This window comes from Dendropsophus ebraccatus, chromosome 4 (assembly GCF_027789765.1).
Source record: "Dendropsophus ebraccatus isolate aDenEbr1 chromosome 4, aDenEbr1.pat, whole genome shotgun sequence".
NCBI lineage: Eukaryota > Metazoa > Chordata > Amphibia > Anura > Hylidae > Dendropsophus > Dendropsophus ebraccatus.
The window spans coordinates 170,509,563-170,527,479 of NC_091457.1; the positions used below are offsets into that span (position 1 = coordinate 170,509,563).

At 54.8% G+C, this 17,917-nt stretch overlaps 1 protein-coding gene across 1 annotated transcript; it reads left to right on the top strand.

The window, feature by feature from the left end:
• The first annotated feature begins 1,486 nt into the window (after positions 1 to 1,486).
• On the top strand, positions 1,487 to 14,791 carry RWDD3 (RWD domain containing 3). Its single transcript, XM_069967732.1, has 4 exons — positions 1,487 to 1,659; positions 9,915 to 10,384; positions 11,831 to 11,946; positions 14,528 to 14,791. Exons 1-4 carry the CDS (start codon positions 1,575 to 1,577, stop codon positions 14,637 to 14,639), a joined length of 783 nt encoding a protein of 260 aa, XP_069823833.1. The 5' UTR covers positions 1,487 to 1,574; the 3' UTR covers positions 14,640 to 14,791.
• Positions 14,792 to 17,917: the final 3,126 nt, after the last annotated feature.

Consider the following 17,917-nt stretch of genomic DNA (forward strand, 5'->3'; position numbering starts at 1 on the left):
CAGGGGGGGAATAACCCTAACCCCAGGGGGAAATAACCCTAACCCCAGGGGGGGGGGGGGAATAACCCTAACCCCAGGGGGGGAATAACCCTAACCCCAGGGGGAATAACCCTAACCCCGGGGGGGGGGGGAATAACCCTAACCCCGGGGGGGGGGAATAACCCTAACCCCGGGGGGGGGGAATAACCCTAACCCCAGGGGAATAACCCTAACCCCAGTGGGAATAACCCTAACCCCAGGGGGGGAATAACCCTAACCCCAGTGGGAATAACCCTAACCCAAGGGGGAATAACCCTAACCCCAGGGGGGGAATAACCCTAACCCCAGTGGGAATAACCCTAACCCCAGTGGGAATAACCCTAACCCCAGGGGGGGAATAACCCTAACCCCAGTGGGAATAACCCTAACCCAAGGGGGAATAACCCTAACCCCAGGGGGGAAATAACCCTAACCCCAGGGGGGCTTCTAGTATATGTGTAAAAAAAAAAAAAAACGTGTTGTTAATAGTAAAAATCCCCTCCCCTAATAAAAGTCTGAATCACCCCCCTTTTCCCAGGTTTTAAATAAAAGTAAACAAATAAATAAATAAATAAACATGTTTGCTATCGCCGCGTGCGTAATCGCCCGAACTATTAATTAATCACATTCCTGATCTCGTACGGTAAACGGCGTCAGCGCAAAAAAATCCCAAAGTGCAAAATTGCGCATTTTTGGTCGCATCAAATCCAGAAAAAATGTAATAAAAAGCGATCAAAAAGACGTATATGCGCAGTCAAGGTACCGATAGAAAGATCACATCATGGCGCAAAAAATGACACCTAACACAGCCCCAAAGGCCAAAGGATAAAAGCGCTATAAGCCTGGGAATGGAGCGATTGTAAGGAACGTATATTGGTTAACAACGGTTTGAATTTTTTACCGGCCATCAGATACAATATAAGTTATACATGTTATATATCGCTGTAATCGTAACGACTTGAGGAACATATATAACAAGTCAGTTTTACCCCAGGGCGAATGGCGTAATAACAAATACCCCCAAATAAACAAAATGCGTTTTTTTTTTCAATTTCACCACACTTTGAATTTTTTTCTGGTTTCGCAGTGACTTTATGCAAAAATTCAGCCGTCATTGCAAAGTACAATTAGTGACGCAAGAAATAAGGGCTCATGTGGGTCTCTAGTTGGAAAAATGCAAGTGCTATGACCTTTTATGCACAAGGAGGAAAAACCGAAAACGTAAAAACGAAAATAGGCCATGTCCTTAAAGGGTTAATGATGAGGGGGTCAGGGGGTGGTCACCTTGGAGATGACACATTCAGGGGGCGGGGTCTCAGTGATGACACATAATGGGGCGGAGTCTCAGTGATGACACATAATGGGGCGGAGTCTCAGTGAGGGCGCAGTCATGGGGCGGGGTCTCGGTGATGACGCAGCAGGGGGCGGTATAGATCCCTGTATAGCTGTACGCTGCGGCTCCCGCTCATCTCTCGGCTGGTGCTGCCCTCCGGTGGTGAGAGGCGGCGCTGCAGGCTGAAACGGAAGGGGCGGGGCCGGGCGGGACAGGCGCGGAGATGTCCGGGGCAGCTCAGGAGGAGGTGTCGGTTCTCTCCGCCATATACTGTGACCCCGGACAGTGCCGGATTCTCTCCTGTTCAGGTGACTGCAGCGGCCGCCCCTCATCCCCCAGTGCTGCAAGCCGTGACCCTACAGCTGCTGAGAACTACAACTCCCAGCATGCCCTGCCCAACCTGCTGTATAATAACTACAACTCCCAGCATGCCCTGCCCAACCTGCTGTATAACTACAACTCCCAGCATGCCCTGCCCAACCTGCTGTATAATAACTACAACTCCCAGCATGCCCTGCCCAACCTGCTGTATAATAACTACAACTCCCAGCATGCCCTGCCCAACCTGCTGTATAACTACAACTCCCAGCATGCCCTGCCCAACCTGCTGTATAACTACAACTCCCAGCATGCCCTGCCCAACCTGCTGTATAATAACTACAACTCCCAGCATGCCCTGCCCAACCTGCTGTATAATAACTACAACTCCCAGCATGCCCTGCCCAACCTGCTGTATAATAACTACAACTCCCAGCATGCCCTGCCCAACCTGCTGTATAATAACTACAACTCCCAGCATGCCCTGCCCACCCTGCTGTATAATAACTACAACTCCCAGCATGCCCTGCCCAACCTGCTGTATAATAACTACAACTCCCAGCATGCCCTGCCCAACCTGCTGTATAATAACTACAACTCCCAGCATGCCCTGCCCAACCTGCTGTATAACTACAACTCCCAGCATGCCCTGCCCAACCTGCTGTATAATAACTACAACTCCCAGCATGCCCTGCCCAACCTGCTGTATAACTACAACTCCCAGCATGCCCTGCCCAACCTGCTGTATAATAACTACAACTCCCAGCATGCCCTGCCCAACCTGCTGTATAATAACTACAACTCCCAGCATGCCCTGCCCAACCTGCTGTATAATAACTACAACTCCCAGCATGCCCTGCCCAACCTGCTGTATAACTACAACTCCCAGCATGCCCTGCCCAACCTGCTGTATAATAACTACAACTCCCAGCATGCCCTGCCCAACCTGCTGTATAATAACTACAACTCCCAGCATGCCCTGCCCAACCTGCTGTATAATAACTACAACTCCCAGCATGCCCTGCCCAACCTGCTGTATAATAACTACAACTCCCAGCATGCCCTGCCCACCCTGCTGTATAATAACTACAACTCCCAGCATGCCCTGCCCAACCTGCTGTATAATAACTACAACTCCCAGCATGCCCTGCCCAACCTGCTGTATAACTACAACTCCCAGCATGCCCTGCCCAACCTGCTGTATAACTACAACTCCCAGCATGCCCTGCCCACCCTGCTGTATAATAACTACAACTCCCAGCATGCCCTGCCCAACCTGCTGTATAATAACTACAACTCCCAGCATGCCCTGCCCAACCTGCTGTATAATCTGCCCAACCTGCTGTATAATAACTACAACTCCCAGCATGCCCTGCCCAACCTGCTGTATAATAACTACAACTCCCAGCATGCCCTGCCAAACCTGCTGTATAATAACTACAACTCCCAGCATGCCCTGCCCAACCTGCTGTATAACTACAACTCCCAGCATGCCCTGCCCAACCTGCTGTATAACTACAACTCCCAGCATGTCCTGCACAACCTGTGGAGTTGTAGTTATACAGCAGGTTGGGCAGGGCATGCTGGGAGTTGTTGTTATTATACAGCAGGTTGGGCAGGGCATGCTGGGAGTTGTAGTTATACAGCAGCAGGTTGGGCAGGACATGCTGGGAGTTGTAGTTATACAGCAGGTTGGGCAGGGCATGCTGGGAGTTGTAGTTATACAGCAGCAGGTTGGGCAGGACATGCTGGGAGTTGTAGTTATACAGCAGGTTGGGCAGGGCATGCTGGGAGTTGTAGTTATACAGCAGGTTGGGCAGGGCATGCTGGGAGTTGTAGTTATACAGCAGGTTGGGCAGGGCATGCTGGGAGTTGTAGTTATACAGCAGGTTGGGCAGGGCATGCTGGGAGTTGTAGTTATACAGCAGGTTGGGCAGGGCATGCTGGGAGTTGTAGTTATACAACCGGTTGAGCAGGGTATGCTGGGAGTTGTAGTCCTCTACCTCCCGTTATACCCTAATATACACAGATATATATATATATATCTGTGCTGCCAGCTTCCTGTTACTTCTTTCTCTGATCTGCCATCTGGCTGACAGTGTCAGAGAGGCGGGTCCTATACTGTCCCCACCTACTGACCGCTGCCCCTGACCTCACACCGCGGGCGCACACGAGGGCCCCTGACCTCACACCGCGGGCGCACACGAGGGCCCCTGACCTCACACCGCGGGCGCACACGAGGGCCCCTGACCTCACACCGCGGGCGCACACGAGGGCCCCTGACCTCACACCGCGGGCGCACACGAGGGCCCCTGACCTCACACCGCGGGCGCACACGAGGGCCCCTGACCTCACACCGCGGGCGCACACGAGGGCCCCTGACCTCACACCGCCAGTACACACTCAAAGTGAGTCTGTGTATAAAATCTGCTATCAAGCTTTGGTCCCATGGTGGAATCAGTTGATTGTGATGTGGACCCCTCTGTGAGATCAGGGGTTCTGTTCTGGTTCCGTTCTCTTCTTCCTCTAGGCTCTTCTGTTTGTTTTTTTCTTCTCCTCCTCCGGGCTCCTCTTCTGTTCTCCTCCTCTTCCTCTGTTTTGCTTCGGGCTCCCTGTTCTACTCCTCCAGGCTTTTATATTCTCAATCTCCTCCTCCAGGCTCTTCTTTTTTCCTTCTACTCCTCTGGCTTCCTCTGATCTCCTTCTCTTAAGGTCTCCTCCGGTCTCTTCCTCCTCCTCCGGGCTCCTCTGGTCTCTTCCTCCTCCTCCGGGCTCCTCTGGTCTCTTCCTCCTCCTCCGGGCTCCTCTGGTCTCTTCCTCCTCCTCCGGGCTCCTCTGGTCTCTTCCTCCTCCTCCGGGCTCCTCTGGTCTCTTCCTCCTCCTCCGGGCTCCTCTGGTCTCTTCCTCCTCCTCCGGGCTCCTCTGGTCTCTTCCTCCTCCTCCGGGCTCCTCTGGTCTCTTCCTCCTCCTCCGGGCTCCTCTGGTCTCTTCCTCCTCCGCCGGGCTCCTCTGGTCTCTTCCTCCTCCTCCGGGCTCCTCTGGTCTCTTCCTCCTCCTCCGGGCTCCTCTGGTCTCTTCCTCCTCCTCCGGGCTCCTCTGGTCTCTTCCTCCTCCTCCGGGCTCCTCTGGTCTCTTCCTCCTCCTCCGGGCTCCTCTGGTCTCTTCCTCCTCCTCCGGGCTCCTCTGGTCTCTTCCTCCTCCTCCGGGCTCCTCTGGTCTCTTCCTCCTCCTCCGGGCTCCTCTGGTCTCTTCCTCCTCCTCCGGGCTCCTCTGGTCTCTTCCTCCTCCTCCGGGCTCCTCTGGTCTCTTCCTCCTCCTCCGGGCTCCTCTGGTCTCTTCCTCCTCCCCCGGGCTCCTCTGGTCTCTTCCTCCCCCGGGCTCCTCTGGTCTCTTCCTCCTCCCCCGGGCTCCTCTGGTCTCTTCCTCCTCCCCCGGGCTCCTCTGGTCTCTTCCTCCTCCCCCGGGCTCCTCTGGTCTCTTCCTCCTCCCCCGGGCTCCTCTGGTCTCTTCCTCCTCCCCCGGGCTCCTCTGGTCTCTTCCTCCTCCCCCGGGCTCCTCTGGTCTCTTCCTCCTCCCCCGGGCTCCTCTGGTCTCTTCCTCCTCCCCCGGGCTCCTCTTGGTCTCTTCCTCCTCCCCCGGGCTCCTCTGGTCTCTTCCTCCTCCCCGGGCTCCTCTGGTCTTCTTCCTCCTCCCCCGGGCTCCTCTGGTCTCTTCCTCCTCCCCCGGGCTCCTCTGGTCTCTTCCTCCTCCCCCGGGCCCTCTAGGTCTCTTCCTCCTCCCCCGGGCTCCTCTGGTCTCTTCCTCCTCCCCCGGGCTCCTCTGGTCTCTTCCTCCTCCCCCGGGCTCCTCTGGTCTCTTCCTCCTCCCCCGGGCTCCTCTGGTCTCTTCCTCCTCCCCCGGGCTCCTCTGGTCTCTTCCTCCTCCCCCGGGCTCCTCTGGTCTCTTCCTCCTCCCCCGGGCTCCTCTGGTCTCTTCCTCCTCCCCCGGGCTCCTCTGGTCTCTTCCTCCTCCCCCCGCCTCCTCTGGTCTCTTCCTCCTCCCCCGGGCTCCTCTGGTCTCTTCCTCCTCCCCCGGGCTCCTCTGGTCTCTTCCTCCTCCCCCGGGCTCCTCTGGTCTCTTCCTCCTCCCCCGGGCTCCTCTGGTCTCTTCCTCCTCCCCCGGGCTCCTCTGGTCTCTTCCTCCTCCCCCCGGGCTCCTCTGGTCTCTTCCTCCTCCCCCGGGCTCCTCTGGTCTCTTCCTCCTCCCCGGGCTCCTCTGGTCTCTTCCTCCTCCCCCGGGCTCCTCTGGTCTCTTCCTCCTCCCCCGGGCTCCTCTGGTCTCTTCCTCCTCCCCCGGGCTCCTCTGGTCTCTTCCTCCTCCCCCGGGCTCCTCTGGTCTCTTCCTCCTCCCCCCGGGCTCCTCTGGTCTCTTCCTCCTCCCCCGGGCTCCTCTGGTCTCTTCCTCCTCCCCCGGGCTCCTCTGGTCTCTTCCTCCTCCCCCGGGCTCCTCTGGTCTCTTCCTCCTCCCCCGGGCTCCTCTGGTCTCTTCCTCCTCCCCCGGGCTCCTCTGGTCTCTTCCTCCTCCCCCGGTCTCTTCCTCCTCCTCCTCCGGACTCCTCTGGTCTCTTCCTCCTCCCCCGGGCTCCTCTGGTCTCTTCCTCCTCCCCCGGGCTCCTCTGGTCTCTTCCTCCTCCCCCGGGCTCCTCTGGTCTCTTCCTCCTCCCCCGGGCTCCTCTGGTCTCTTCCTCCTCCCCGGGCTCCTCTGGTCTCTTCCTCCTCCCCCGGGCTCCTCTGGTCTCTTCCTCCTCCCCCGGGCTCCTCTGGTCTCTTCCTCCTCCCCCCGGGCTCCTCTGGTCTCTTCCTCCTCCCCGGGCTCCTCTGGTCTCTTCCTCCTCCCCCGGGCTCCTCTGGTCTCTTCCTCCTCCCCCGGGCTCCTCTGGTCTCTTCCTCCTCCCCGGGCTCCTCTGGTCTCTTCCTCCTCCCCCGGGCTCCTCTGGTCTCTTCCTCCTCCCCCGGGCTCCTCTGGTCTCTTCCTCCTCCCCCGGGCTCCTCTGGTCTCTTCCTCCTCCCCCGGGCTCCTCTGGTCTCTTCCTCCTCCCCCGGGCTCCTCTGGTCTCTTCCTCCTCCCCCGGGCTCCTCTGGTCTCTTCCTCCTCCCCCGGGCTCCTCTGGTCTCTTCCTCCTCCCCCGGGCTCCTCTGGTCTCTTCCTCCTCCCCCGGGCTCCTCTGGTCTCTTCCTCCTCCCCGGGCTCCTCTGGTCTCTTCCTCCTCCCCGGGCTCCTCTGTCTCTTCCTCTCCCCCGGGCTCCTCTGGTCTCTTCCTCCTCCCCGGGCTCCTCTGGTCTCTTCCTCCTCCCCCGGGCTCCTCTGGTCTCTTCCTCCTCCCCCGGGCTCCTCTGGTCTCTTCCTCCTCCCCCGGGCTCCTCCTGGTCTCTTCCTCCTCCCCCGGGCTCCTCTGGTCTCTTCCTCCTCCCCCGGGCTCCTCTGGTCTCTTCCTCCTCCCCCGGCTCCTCTGGTCTCCTTCGTCCTCCCCCGGGCTCCTCTGGTCTCTTCCTCCTCCCCCGGGCTCCTCTGGTCTCTTCCTCCTCCCCCGGGCTCCTCTGGTCTCTTCCTCCTCCCCCGGGCTCCTCTGGTCTCTTCCTCCTCCCCCGGGCTCCTCTGGTCTCTTCCTCCTCCCCCGGGCTCCTCTGGTCTCTTCCTCCTCCCCCGGGCTCCTCTGGTCTCTTCCTCCTCCCCCGGGCTCCTCTGGTCTCTTCCTCCTCCCCCGGGCTCCTCTGGTCTCTTCCTCCTCCCCCGGGCTCCTCTGGTCTCTTCCTCCTCCCCCGGGCTCCTCTGGTCTCTTCCTCCTCCCCCGGGCTCCTCTGGTCTCTTCCTCCTCCCCCGGGCTCCTCTGGTCTCTTCCTCCTCCCCCGGGCTCCTCTGGTCTCTTCCTCCTCCCCCGGGCTCCTCTGGTCTCTTCCTCCTCCCCCGGGCTCCTCTGGTCTCTTCCTCCTCCCCCGGGCTCCTCTGGTCTCTTCCTCCTCCCCCGGGCTCCTCTGGTCTCTTCCTCCTCCCCCGGGCTCCTCTGGTCTCTTCCTCCTCCCCCGGGCTCCTCTGGTCTCTTCCGCCCCCCCGGGCTCCTCTGGTCTCTTCCTCCTCCCCCGGGCTCCTCTGGTCTCTTCCTCCTCCCCCGGGCTCCTCTGGTCTCTTCCTCCTCCCCCGGGCTCCTCTGGTCTCTTCCTCCTCCCCCGGGCTCCTCTGGTCTCTTCCTCCTCCCCCGGGCTCCTCTGGTCTCTTCCTCCTCCCCCGGGCTCCTCTGGTCTCTTCCTCCTCCCCCGGGCTCCTCTGGTCTCTTCCTCCTCCCCCCGGGCTCCTCTGGTCTCTTCCTCCTCCCCCGGGCTCCTCTGGTCTCTTCCTCCTCCCCCGGGCTCCTCTGGTCTCTTCCTCCTCCCCCGGGCTCCTCTGGTCTCTTCCTCCTCCCCCGGGCTCCTCTGGTCTCTTCCTCCTCCCCCGGGCTCCTCTGGTCTCTTCCTCCTCCCCCGGGCTCCTCTGGTCTCTTCCTCCTCCCCCGGGCTCCTCTGGTCTCTTCCTCCTCCCCCGGGCTCCTCTGGTCTCTTCCTCCTCCCCCGGGCTCCTCTGGTCTCTTCCTCCTCCCCCGGGCTCCTCTGGTCTCTTCCTCCTCCCCCGGGCTCCTCTGGTCTCTTCCTCCTCCCCCGGGCTCCTCTGGTCTCTTCCTCCTCCCCCGGGCTCCTCTGGTCTCTTCCTCCTCCCCCGGGCTCCTCTGGTCTCTTCCTCCTCCCCCGGGCTCCTCTGGTCTCTTCCTCCTCCCCCGGGCTCCTCTGGTCTCTTCCTCCTCCCCCGGGCTCCTCTGGTCTCTTCCTCCTCCCCCGGGCTCCTCTGGTCTCTTCCTCCTCCCCCGGGCTCCTCTGGTCTCTTCCTCCTCCCCCGGGCTCCTCTGGTCTCTTCCTCCTCCCCCGGGCTCCTCTGGTCTCTTCCTCCTCCCCCGGGCTCCTCTGGTCTCTTCCTCCTCCCCCGGGCTCCTCTGGTCTCTTCCTCCTCCCCCGGGCTCCTCTGGTCTCTTCCTCCTCCCCCGGGCTCCTCTGGTCTCTTCCTCCTCCCCCGGGCTCCTCTGGTCTCTTCCTCCTCCCCCGGGCTCCTCTGGTCTCTTCCTCCTCCCCCGGGCTCCTCTGGTCTCTTCCTCCTCCCCCGGGCTCCTCTGGTCTCTTCCTCCTCCCCCGGTCTCTTCCTCCTCCTCCTCCGGACTCCTCTAGTCTCTTCCTCCTCCATTGGTCCTCCTCCGGGCTCCTCTGGTCTCTTCCTCCTCCTCCGGGCTCCTCTGGTCTCTTCCTCCTCCTCTGGTCTCTTCCTCCTCCTCCTCCGGACTCCTCTGGTCTCTTCCTCCTCCATTGGTCCTCCTCCGGTCTCCTCCTGCCCTGATTTCCTCTTGTCTTCTTCTCCCCCTCTGGGTTCTGGTCTCATCCTCTGGGCAGGAGATTGTTGAGATCCCAGCGCTGCCCCGTTCTCTCACAGGTTGCGGCCAGGCTCCTGACCCCAGTTACTGGTGGTAACGTCTTTCGGCTTTTATCCTGTAGATTTATTATTAAGATTTTAGCTTCTTCATGGACTTTGACCTATTTTGCTTCCATGTATTAAGGTTTTTACAGCCCCTGAATGTGTGACAGAAACCTGCCGGCATCACTCAGGACATGATATTTATTATTTTTAGATTTTCTTTCTCCTCCCCGTCCTCTGTTGGCGGACGGCAGTGATGTACCATGTGACTGGAGCCTCCTCTCATCATCTCCCTCCCTATAATGAATGCCGGCACTGGATCTTCTCAGCTTGTCGGAGGAGGACACTGCTGCACCTCTCTGACAAGCAGAGCACAACTTTCTATACCTACAGGTATAGTCATAGTCTGAGAACAGTGAGGTGGATGCAGGAGATTCTCTGCACGTCACACACACTAGGGGGCGCCACCACTGACACCATAAGAATTTGATCAAACAAACAGTATTTTTAAAGTGCTGCAAATGTGTAAAACAGCCGACAGTCATCTCCGGTTTCCTGACCACCTCCACAGGAGGGGGGCGATACTGAGAGGTCCCAGATGAGAGACTCTTGCTGCAGATGCTTTCACCCATTCATATACTTCATGCACAATATCTTTAGCGCATCGCTATTATTGGACGCCACAAGATAAATGGCGCCATAGGAGAATGTAATTTTCCTGTGATTTATGGCGCTCAGGATGTGACATTGTGGCTGATTGAGTTTCTGTGTTTTGTAGAGAATGGGATGACGGTGATGATTCAGACCAGCGCACCCAGCCGAGCGCAATCACAAATTCATCTGCGTCTTGTGTTTGATCTGCCGGTGACATATCCATCCTGCCCGCCCAATCTGTCCGTCAGCTCCGAAGAACTGACCAGGGCGCAGTGCACGGCTCTCAGAGACAGATTAGTGGAGCAGGCGCGGGAGCGACCTCCGGAGCCCATGATACACGACCTGGTCCTGTGGACGCAGCAGAATTGTGAAAGTGTAGTCGGGAACCGAGTCCAAGATGAGGAACGCCTCCTGTCAGCGGTGATGGACGAGCCGGCGTGGACCACGCTTATACATATAGATCACATGAGAGCCAAGAACAAATATGTCAAAACCATAGAAAAATGGATGTCAGATCTGGGGCTGAGTGGAAGACTGATGTTCATGGGCAAGTTAATCCTGATCCTCCTGCAGGGCGACAGGAGTCACATTCAGGTGAGCGGCAAAGCAAGCGATGCTGGGCGGCGGCCATTCACACATCTGAACCAAAGTTATTGGACTGAACACAGCCCGATGGACGTTATTGGACTGAACACAGCCCGATGGACGTTATTGGACTTAACACAGCCCGACAGACTTATTGGACTGAACACGGCTGCACGGACGTTATTGGACTGAACACAGCTTAACGGACGTCATTGGACTGAACATGGACGGACTGACTTTATTGGACTGAACACGGCTGCACGGACATTATTGGACTGAATATGGACGGACGGACCTTATTGGACTGAACACGGCTGGACGGACGTTATTGGACTCATTTTGGTCTCGTGTAATTTTTTGGCTTTAAATTTAATATGTCAGCGTTAGGGCTGAGCAAATTTACAGTAGTAACGAAGTGAAGTGCGTCGCTCGGCGGTCAGCTTGCCAGTCAGACGTGTTTGAACTCTGCGCTGCTCCTTCACGAGTGCTTGAAAAAGCTGGATCCGGTCCTGGGAAACTTCCCAGTTTCTCAGGACTGGGTCCAGCTTTTTCCAGGCATCTGGAGCAGAACGGCACAGAGTTCATAGGCAGCAGGCTGATAAGCTGACCGCCAAGCCTAGCAAAGCGCTACACTACTACTGTAAATTCACTCATCTTTAGACTGAATCTTAAAGGCCATGCCCCCTCGCATGCCCCGCCCAGTTATCTCGTGAGTTGTGACTTCATGTCAGCATTGGCCCCATTCAGTATGTGCTGTAGTGAGTGACTGGAGCGCTGCTCCGCAGGAGGACTGGAGGGAGAATCTGCACTGTGCTCCCCTCTATAGGTAAATGTGACTAAGCTGTTTACTGTGTGTTGGTGTTTTTCTACCCACAATGCTCTGCTGGGTGAGGTGTCTCTAGTTTTGGTGTATAGGCCGATACTGGAGCAGTACCATTATATGTTATGTTCAGTGGCTGGTCTGGGATTTGTGGTTATACCATCGTCCATGAAGTTTACGGCCTTTCATTGTTTAGGGAAGGATGGGGGGAAACCTTTGAACCTTCAGTCCTCCAGCTGTTGCAAAACTACAATTCCCATCATGCCTGGAGAGCTAGGGCTTTGGCTGTCTAGGAGGGTCGGAGGTTCCTAACGTTCTGTTTGTTGTTGTTCCTTGATGAATCTGCTTGGAACTTACAATAGCCTTGATTGCTTCTCTATTATTTATAGATTATAGTTGGATCATTTAACACAACAGGGGCTGCTTAGGGACAGTCTTCAGGTCGGGGTCATTAGGGCACGGACAGATCCTCACCCTGGTGGTTTGGATGATACTGTTAAAGTAGCTCCACATGGTAGAGTATTATGTCCCATCCATCATGGCCGCCTCTAGGAATACTAGAGGGGACTTCTCACATTTTCTCTTGTGCATCTTATTTTTGTTGCATATTTATTGCACTTTTTTCCATTTTGTAGGATTATTTGCTGCTTCAGAAAACCTGTAAAGTTGATGTTGATTCGAGTGGAAAGAAATGTAAAGAAAGAATGATCAGCGTATTGTGCGACATGAAGCTTCCTCCCGGACAGGACAGGTGCTCGCTAGTGATGGGGGGGGGGGGCACAGAATCTAAATATTCATATTGGGGGGTGGGGGGGGGGGGGGGGCGTCTAGTTGCTGCAGCAGCTACACAACTTTGAAGATGTGAGATGTAACAGGGACACGTGAAGTACTGCTGAGACTGGGGGGACCCAGACTGATTCGGGACGCTGTAGCATCCTTCACTCCCCAGCTCCTAACTTCATTGTCAGTCTATGGGGCCATGCGGGAATCTCCAGTCCTTTCCCTAATTTGGGATCTTTGACATTTGTCCTTTGTGACCTGAAAAAAAAGTAGTGTTTTGTTGTTTTTACCCGTTCCCCTAAAATAAAAAAAAAAACCCATTGGGGCTCACCAGAGGGGTAAAGTAATAAATGCACCCCACTATTCCAGCCTGTGACCTCTCTGATCCACTCCAGGGGTCGGCCCTAATCATCGTGGGCAGAGGGTGGAGAGCGTCGTGGGCAGAGGGTGGAGAGCGTCGTGGGCAGAGGGTGGAGAGCGTCGTGGGCAGAGGGTGGAGAGCGTCGTGGGCAGAGGGTGGAGAGCGTCGTGGGCAGAGGGTGGAGAGCGTCGTGGGCAGAGGGTGGAGAGCGTCGTGGGCAGAGGGTGGAGAGCGTCGTGGGCAGAGGGTGGAGAGCGTCGTGGGCAGAGGGTGGAGAGCGTCGTGGGCAGAGGGTGGAGAGCGTCGTGGGCAGAGGGTGGAGAGCGTCGTGGGCAGAGGGTGGAGAGCGTCGTGGGCAGAGGGTGGAGAGCGTCGTGGGCAGAGGGTGGAGAGCGTCGTGGGCAGAGCGCGGAGAGCGTCGTGGCCAGAGCGTGGAGAGCGTCAAGAGTGTCGTGGCCAGAGTGAAGTGGATTTTAGTTTCTTTAACCCTTAGACGACCCAGGGCGTATAGTTACGCCATGGAAGTCTGTCCCCAGACGACCTAGGGCGTAACTGTACGCCCTGGGTGTTTCTCACGCTATGAAGCGCGCTCCGGAGCGGCGCGCGCTTCATAGGAGGTGGGGGCCGTCTGCAATCAGCAGCCGGGACCTCACCGGTAATGACACGCTGCAGCGATCGCGCTGCCGCGTGTCATTAACTCCTTAAACATCGCGGCGCGACCGCGGCGTTTAAGTGTAAGTGACAGGGGGAGTCCCCTGTCACTTACCGATCGGGACCCCCGCAGTGTGACTGTGGGGGTCCCGATCGGTAAAACGGACCACCGGAGGTCTCTTACCTGCCTCCATGCGGTCCGATCGGCGATCTGCTACTCTAAGCCTGCACAGGCAGGCTCAATGAGCAGATCGCCGATAACACTGATCAATGCTAGGCCTATGGCATAGCATTCATCAGTGTAAAAATCCAAGTAGTGAATGTAAAAGTCCCCCAAAGGGACTTCAAATGTGTAAAAAAAAAAAAGTTAAAAACACTAACACACTACCCCAAAACCCCTCCCCCAATAAAAGTTGAAATCACCCCCCTTTCCCATTATATAAATAAAACATATAAAAATAAATAAATAGATAAACATATAATATACCGTAGCGTGCATAATTGTCCGATCTATTAAAATATAACAAGCGTCATTGCGAACGGTAAACGGCGTACACGAAAAGAGGGAAAAAAGTGCGCGGATTACCGATTTTATGTTACATTATATATATAAAAAAATTAATAAAAAGTGATCAAAACGTCCGATCTTCACAAATATGGTATTAATAAAAACTAGAGATCATGGCGGAAAAAATGACACCCCATACAGCCCCGTAGGTGAAAAAATAAAACCGTTATAAGCGTCACAATAGGCCCATTTTATTTATAATTAATTGCCAAAAAAAAGGATTTCATTTAAAAAAAAATATATATATAACATTAGAGAATCTGTGTAACCTGCATATGGTTGTGTTCAGACCTATAGAATAATAGTATCATGTCGCTGTTACCATATAGTGCATTACGTAGACACAGGAACCCCCCAAACGTTACCATATTGCATTCTTATTTACGATTTCACCAATTTATATCTTCATAAATAATATATTTGGGGTTCCATCATAAATAATATATTTGGGGTTCCATCATAAATAATATATTTGGAATTCCATCATAAATAATATATTTGGAATTCCATCATAAATAATATATTTGGGGTTCCATCATACATAATATATTTGGGGTTCCATCATAAATAATATATTTGGAATTCCATCATACATGTTATGGTAAAATGAAAGACGCCATTACAAAGTACAACTATTCCTGTAACAAATAAGCCCTTACATGGCCCTGTAGATAGAAAACTGAAAGTGCTAGAGCTATTAGAAGGGGAGGAGGGAAAAACGGAAACACTAAGATCAAAATTTGCGCGGTCCACTGGGTCATTTTGGGCCTGGTCCTCAAAGGGTTAAAGGTTTTATGCACCGTAAACAAACTTGGCGGCAACTATCAGTAAACTGTGCCTTACGATGATTACTCCGCTCCTCCCATCCCTCTCTATACAGTAAAGCTGACACCAGGTTTACAGAGACAGGAAGTGTTATTTTGGTGATACTTTCCCTTTAAGAGGTATAAAACAAGTCTGTTTGTGTTGCAGATTTCCCACATTTGAGGTGGCGGAGTTTTCATCCATCGATGAATTAGAGAGGACGTTTTTCCAGGCCGGACTCTCGCAGCTTTTCACTGAACATGTGCGGGGGCTATGCTGAGCAAAACCCATTAATGTCTATGGAAGAAATGAAACATTTGTATAGTCTAGCTCTGATGTATCCTGCAGCTGTATACAGAGACTGTCATCACTCACAGCGGCCCCTGTCCCCTGGGGCCACAATCTACATCCAGATTAAAGGGGAAAAAGAAATGTCTGGTTTATTCTTCTCTGGGCATTAAAAATAAAAGCTCACATACTCACCGTACTGTGGCCAGCTGCCCTCTCGCCTGCTGTCCCCTTCTCACCTGCTGCCCCTGTGTCCTCACCTGCTGCCCCTGTTGTTACACTTTGTGTGGATACTTTGTAGAAGCCTATGGCTGGTAGGGGTGCACACAGCAGATAAGTCACAGTAAGTATATGCAGACTCACGTTTTGTTGCAGCAGCGCTGGATGATGTCCGGCAGGTGAGCGGTTAGTGGTTCAGCAGAGCTGGAGTTGGTAAGGCTAGGTTCACACTGCGTTTTCAGCATCCGTTTAACGCATCAGTTTTTTGCAAAAAACGCATGAAAAACGGATTGCAAAAAACGGATTCATTTGTGTGCATCCGTTTTTCCATTGACTTCCATTATAAAAAAAAAACGGATCCGTTTTTTTTGGTGGACCAAAACGGACCAAAAAACGTTGCTGACCCTATTTTTCTGGACGTTAAAAAAAACGGATCCGTTAAACGGATGCTGAAACCGCAGTGTGAACCTAGCCTAAGCGGCTGTTCCACTAACAGATCTGTAGGAAGATAGCACCCAGCAGGAGCGGGTCCTGGGTAGGTGAGCGGCAGCGCCGCTGACAGACAGCAGGCAGGATGTGTAGCACTAGGTAAACCTTGCTGAGGAGTTTAAACAGCAGAGTGATCCCATGTGCAGCAGTAGTAATAATCAGGAGGTCTAGTAGCAGGACTCTGGAATAAGAGGACCGCAGGGATATACAAACAGGAGAGTCTGTAAGCTAGAGGCAGACAGAAGCTAAGTTCTAACTGATACTCAGGCAGGGAGGGGCACAGGTGCACACATTATTATAGCCTCAGAGAGCAGGTAAGATGGCCACTGAAGCTGCGGTGGCCATCTTGCAAAGAGGCAGACATGCCCAAAATCACAGCAAAACATAAAACCAGGACTGGATCCTAACACCTGTGTCCTCACCCGCTGCCCCCTCGCCTGCTGTCCCCTTCTCGCTTGCTGCCCCGTGTCCTCATCTGCTGTCCCTTTCTCACCTGCTGCCCCCTTGTCCTTACCCGCTGCCCACTCGCCAGCCGTACCCTTCTCACCTACTGCCCCCTTGTCCTCGACTGTCACCCCCTTCCCTCCGCCCGCCGTCTACCTCCTCCCCTCATCTGCCCCCTCGCCTGCTGTCTACCTCCTCTCCCCTCACCTGCCGTCCCGCTGCTTCCCATCTTCTCTCACCTGCTGACTACCTTTCCCCTCGCCTGCCATCTCCCTCCCCTTTCCTGTCGTCCTGCTGCTTCCCCTCTTCCCTCACCTGCCGTCCCACTGCTTCCCCATGCCCCTAATCTGTCATTTAGGGTGTTCTGCTGAAATCAGTAAGGTCAAACAACTTTGTTCTTGTGTGTATTGGCGCCTTTACAGTCGGCCTCAAAAGAGCCGGACACAGGAGGAAGAAATGTGGTCTAAAAATGGCAGCATCCTATAGAGGAGGAGGAAAGGACCGATCTATAGACGGCAGCATCCTATAGAGGAGGAGGAAAGGACCGATCTATAGACGGCAGCATCCTATAGAGGAGGAGGAGGAAAGGACTGATCTATAGACGGCAGCATCCTATAGAGGAGGAGGAAAGGACCGATCTATAGAGGGCAGCATCCTATAGAGGAGGAGGAAAGGACCGATCTATAGACTGCAGCATCCTATAGAGGAGGAGGAAAGGACCGATCTATAGAGGGCAGCATCCTATAGAGAAGGAGGAGGAAAGGACCGATCTATAGACGGCAGCATCCTATAGAGGAGGAAAGGACTGATCTATAGACGGCAGCATCCTATAGAGGAGGAGGAAAGGACCGATCTATAGACGGCAGCATCCTATAGAGCAGGAGGAAAGGACTGATCTATAGACGGCAGCATCCTATAGAGGAGGAGGAAAGGACCGATCTATAGACTGCAGCATCCTATAGAGGAGGAGGAGGAAAGGACTGATCTATAGACGGCAGCATCCTATAGAGGAGGAGGAAAGGACCGATCTATAGACGGCAGCATCCTATAGAGGAGGAAAGGACCGATCTATAGATGGCAGCATCCTATAGAGGAGGAGGAAAGGACCGATCTATAGACGGCAGCATCCTATAGAGGAGGAGGAAAGGACTGATCTATAGATGGCAGCATCCTATAGAGGAGGAGGAAAGGACTGATCTATAGACGGCAGCATCCTATAGAGAAGGAGGAAAGGACTGATCTATAGACGGCAGCATCCTATAGAGGAGGAGGAAAGGACCGATCTATAGACGGCAGCATCCTATAGAGAAGGAGGAAAGGACTGATCTATAGACGGCAGCATCCTATAGAGGAGGAGGGAAGGACTGATCTATAGACGGCAGCATCCTATAGAGAAGGAGGAAAGGACTGATCTATAGACGGCAGCATCCTATAGAGGAGGAGGAAAGGACCGATCTATAGACGGCAGCATCCTATAGAGAAGGAGGAAAGGACTGATCTATAGACGGCAGCATCCTATAGAGGAGGAGGGAAGGACTGATCTATAGACGGCAGCATCCTATAGAGGAGGAGGAAAGGACTGATCTATAGACGGCAGCATCCTATAGAGGAGGAGGAAAGGACTGATCTATAGACGGCAGCATCCTATAGAGCAGCGTTTCCCAACCGGGGTGCCGCGGCACACTGGTGTGCCGTGAGAACCCGCCAGCTGTGCCGCGGGATCCCGGTCGGAAATTAGAAACTGTCCCTTTAATATCCCTAGAAGCTGCGGCCGCGCAGCTTCTAGGGATATGCCGATGGATTGATGTTCCGCCCGCTCACACAGTGAGCGGGCGAAACATTCAATCGCGCACAATGTCAGAGCAGGACCTGTCAGCGTCCTGCTCTGACATTGACTCCCATAGGCCGCGGCACTTCATGCCAGCAGCCTATGGGAGGCCGGGACGTGACCTCTCCGGCAGGCGTGATGATGTGACGTCATCACGCCTGCCGGAGGTTCAGTCGCCGCGGCTCACAGGACGGAGCCTGAAGAGGAGGGAGAACACACAGCGCCGATTAGGTGAGTATGATGGTTTGTTGTTTTTTTTTTTTTTAAACTATTGGTGCATATTCTCATAC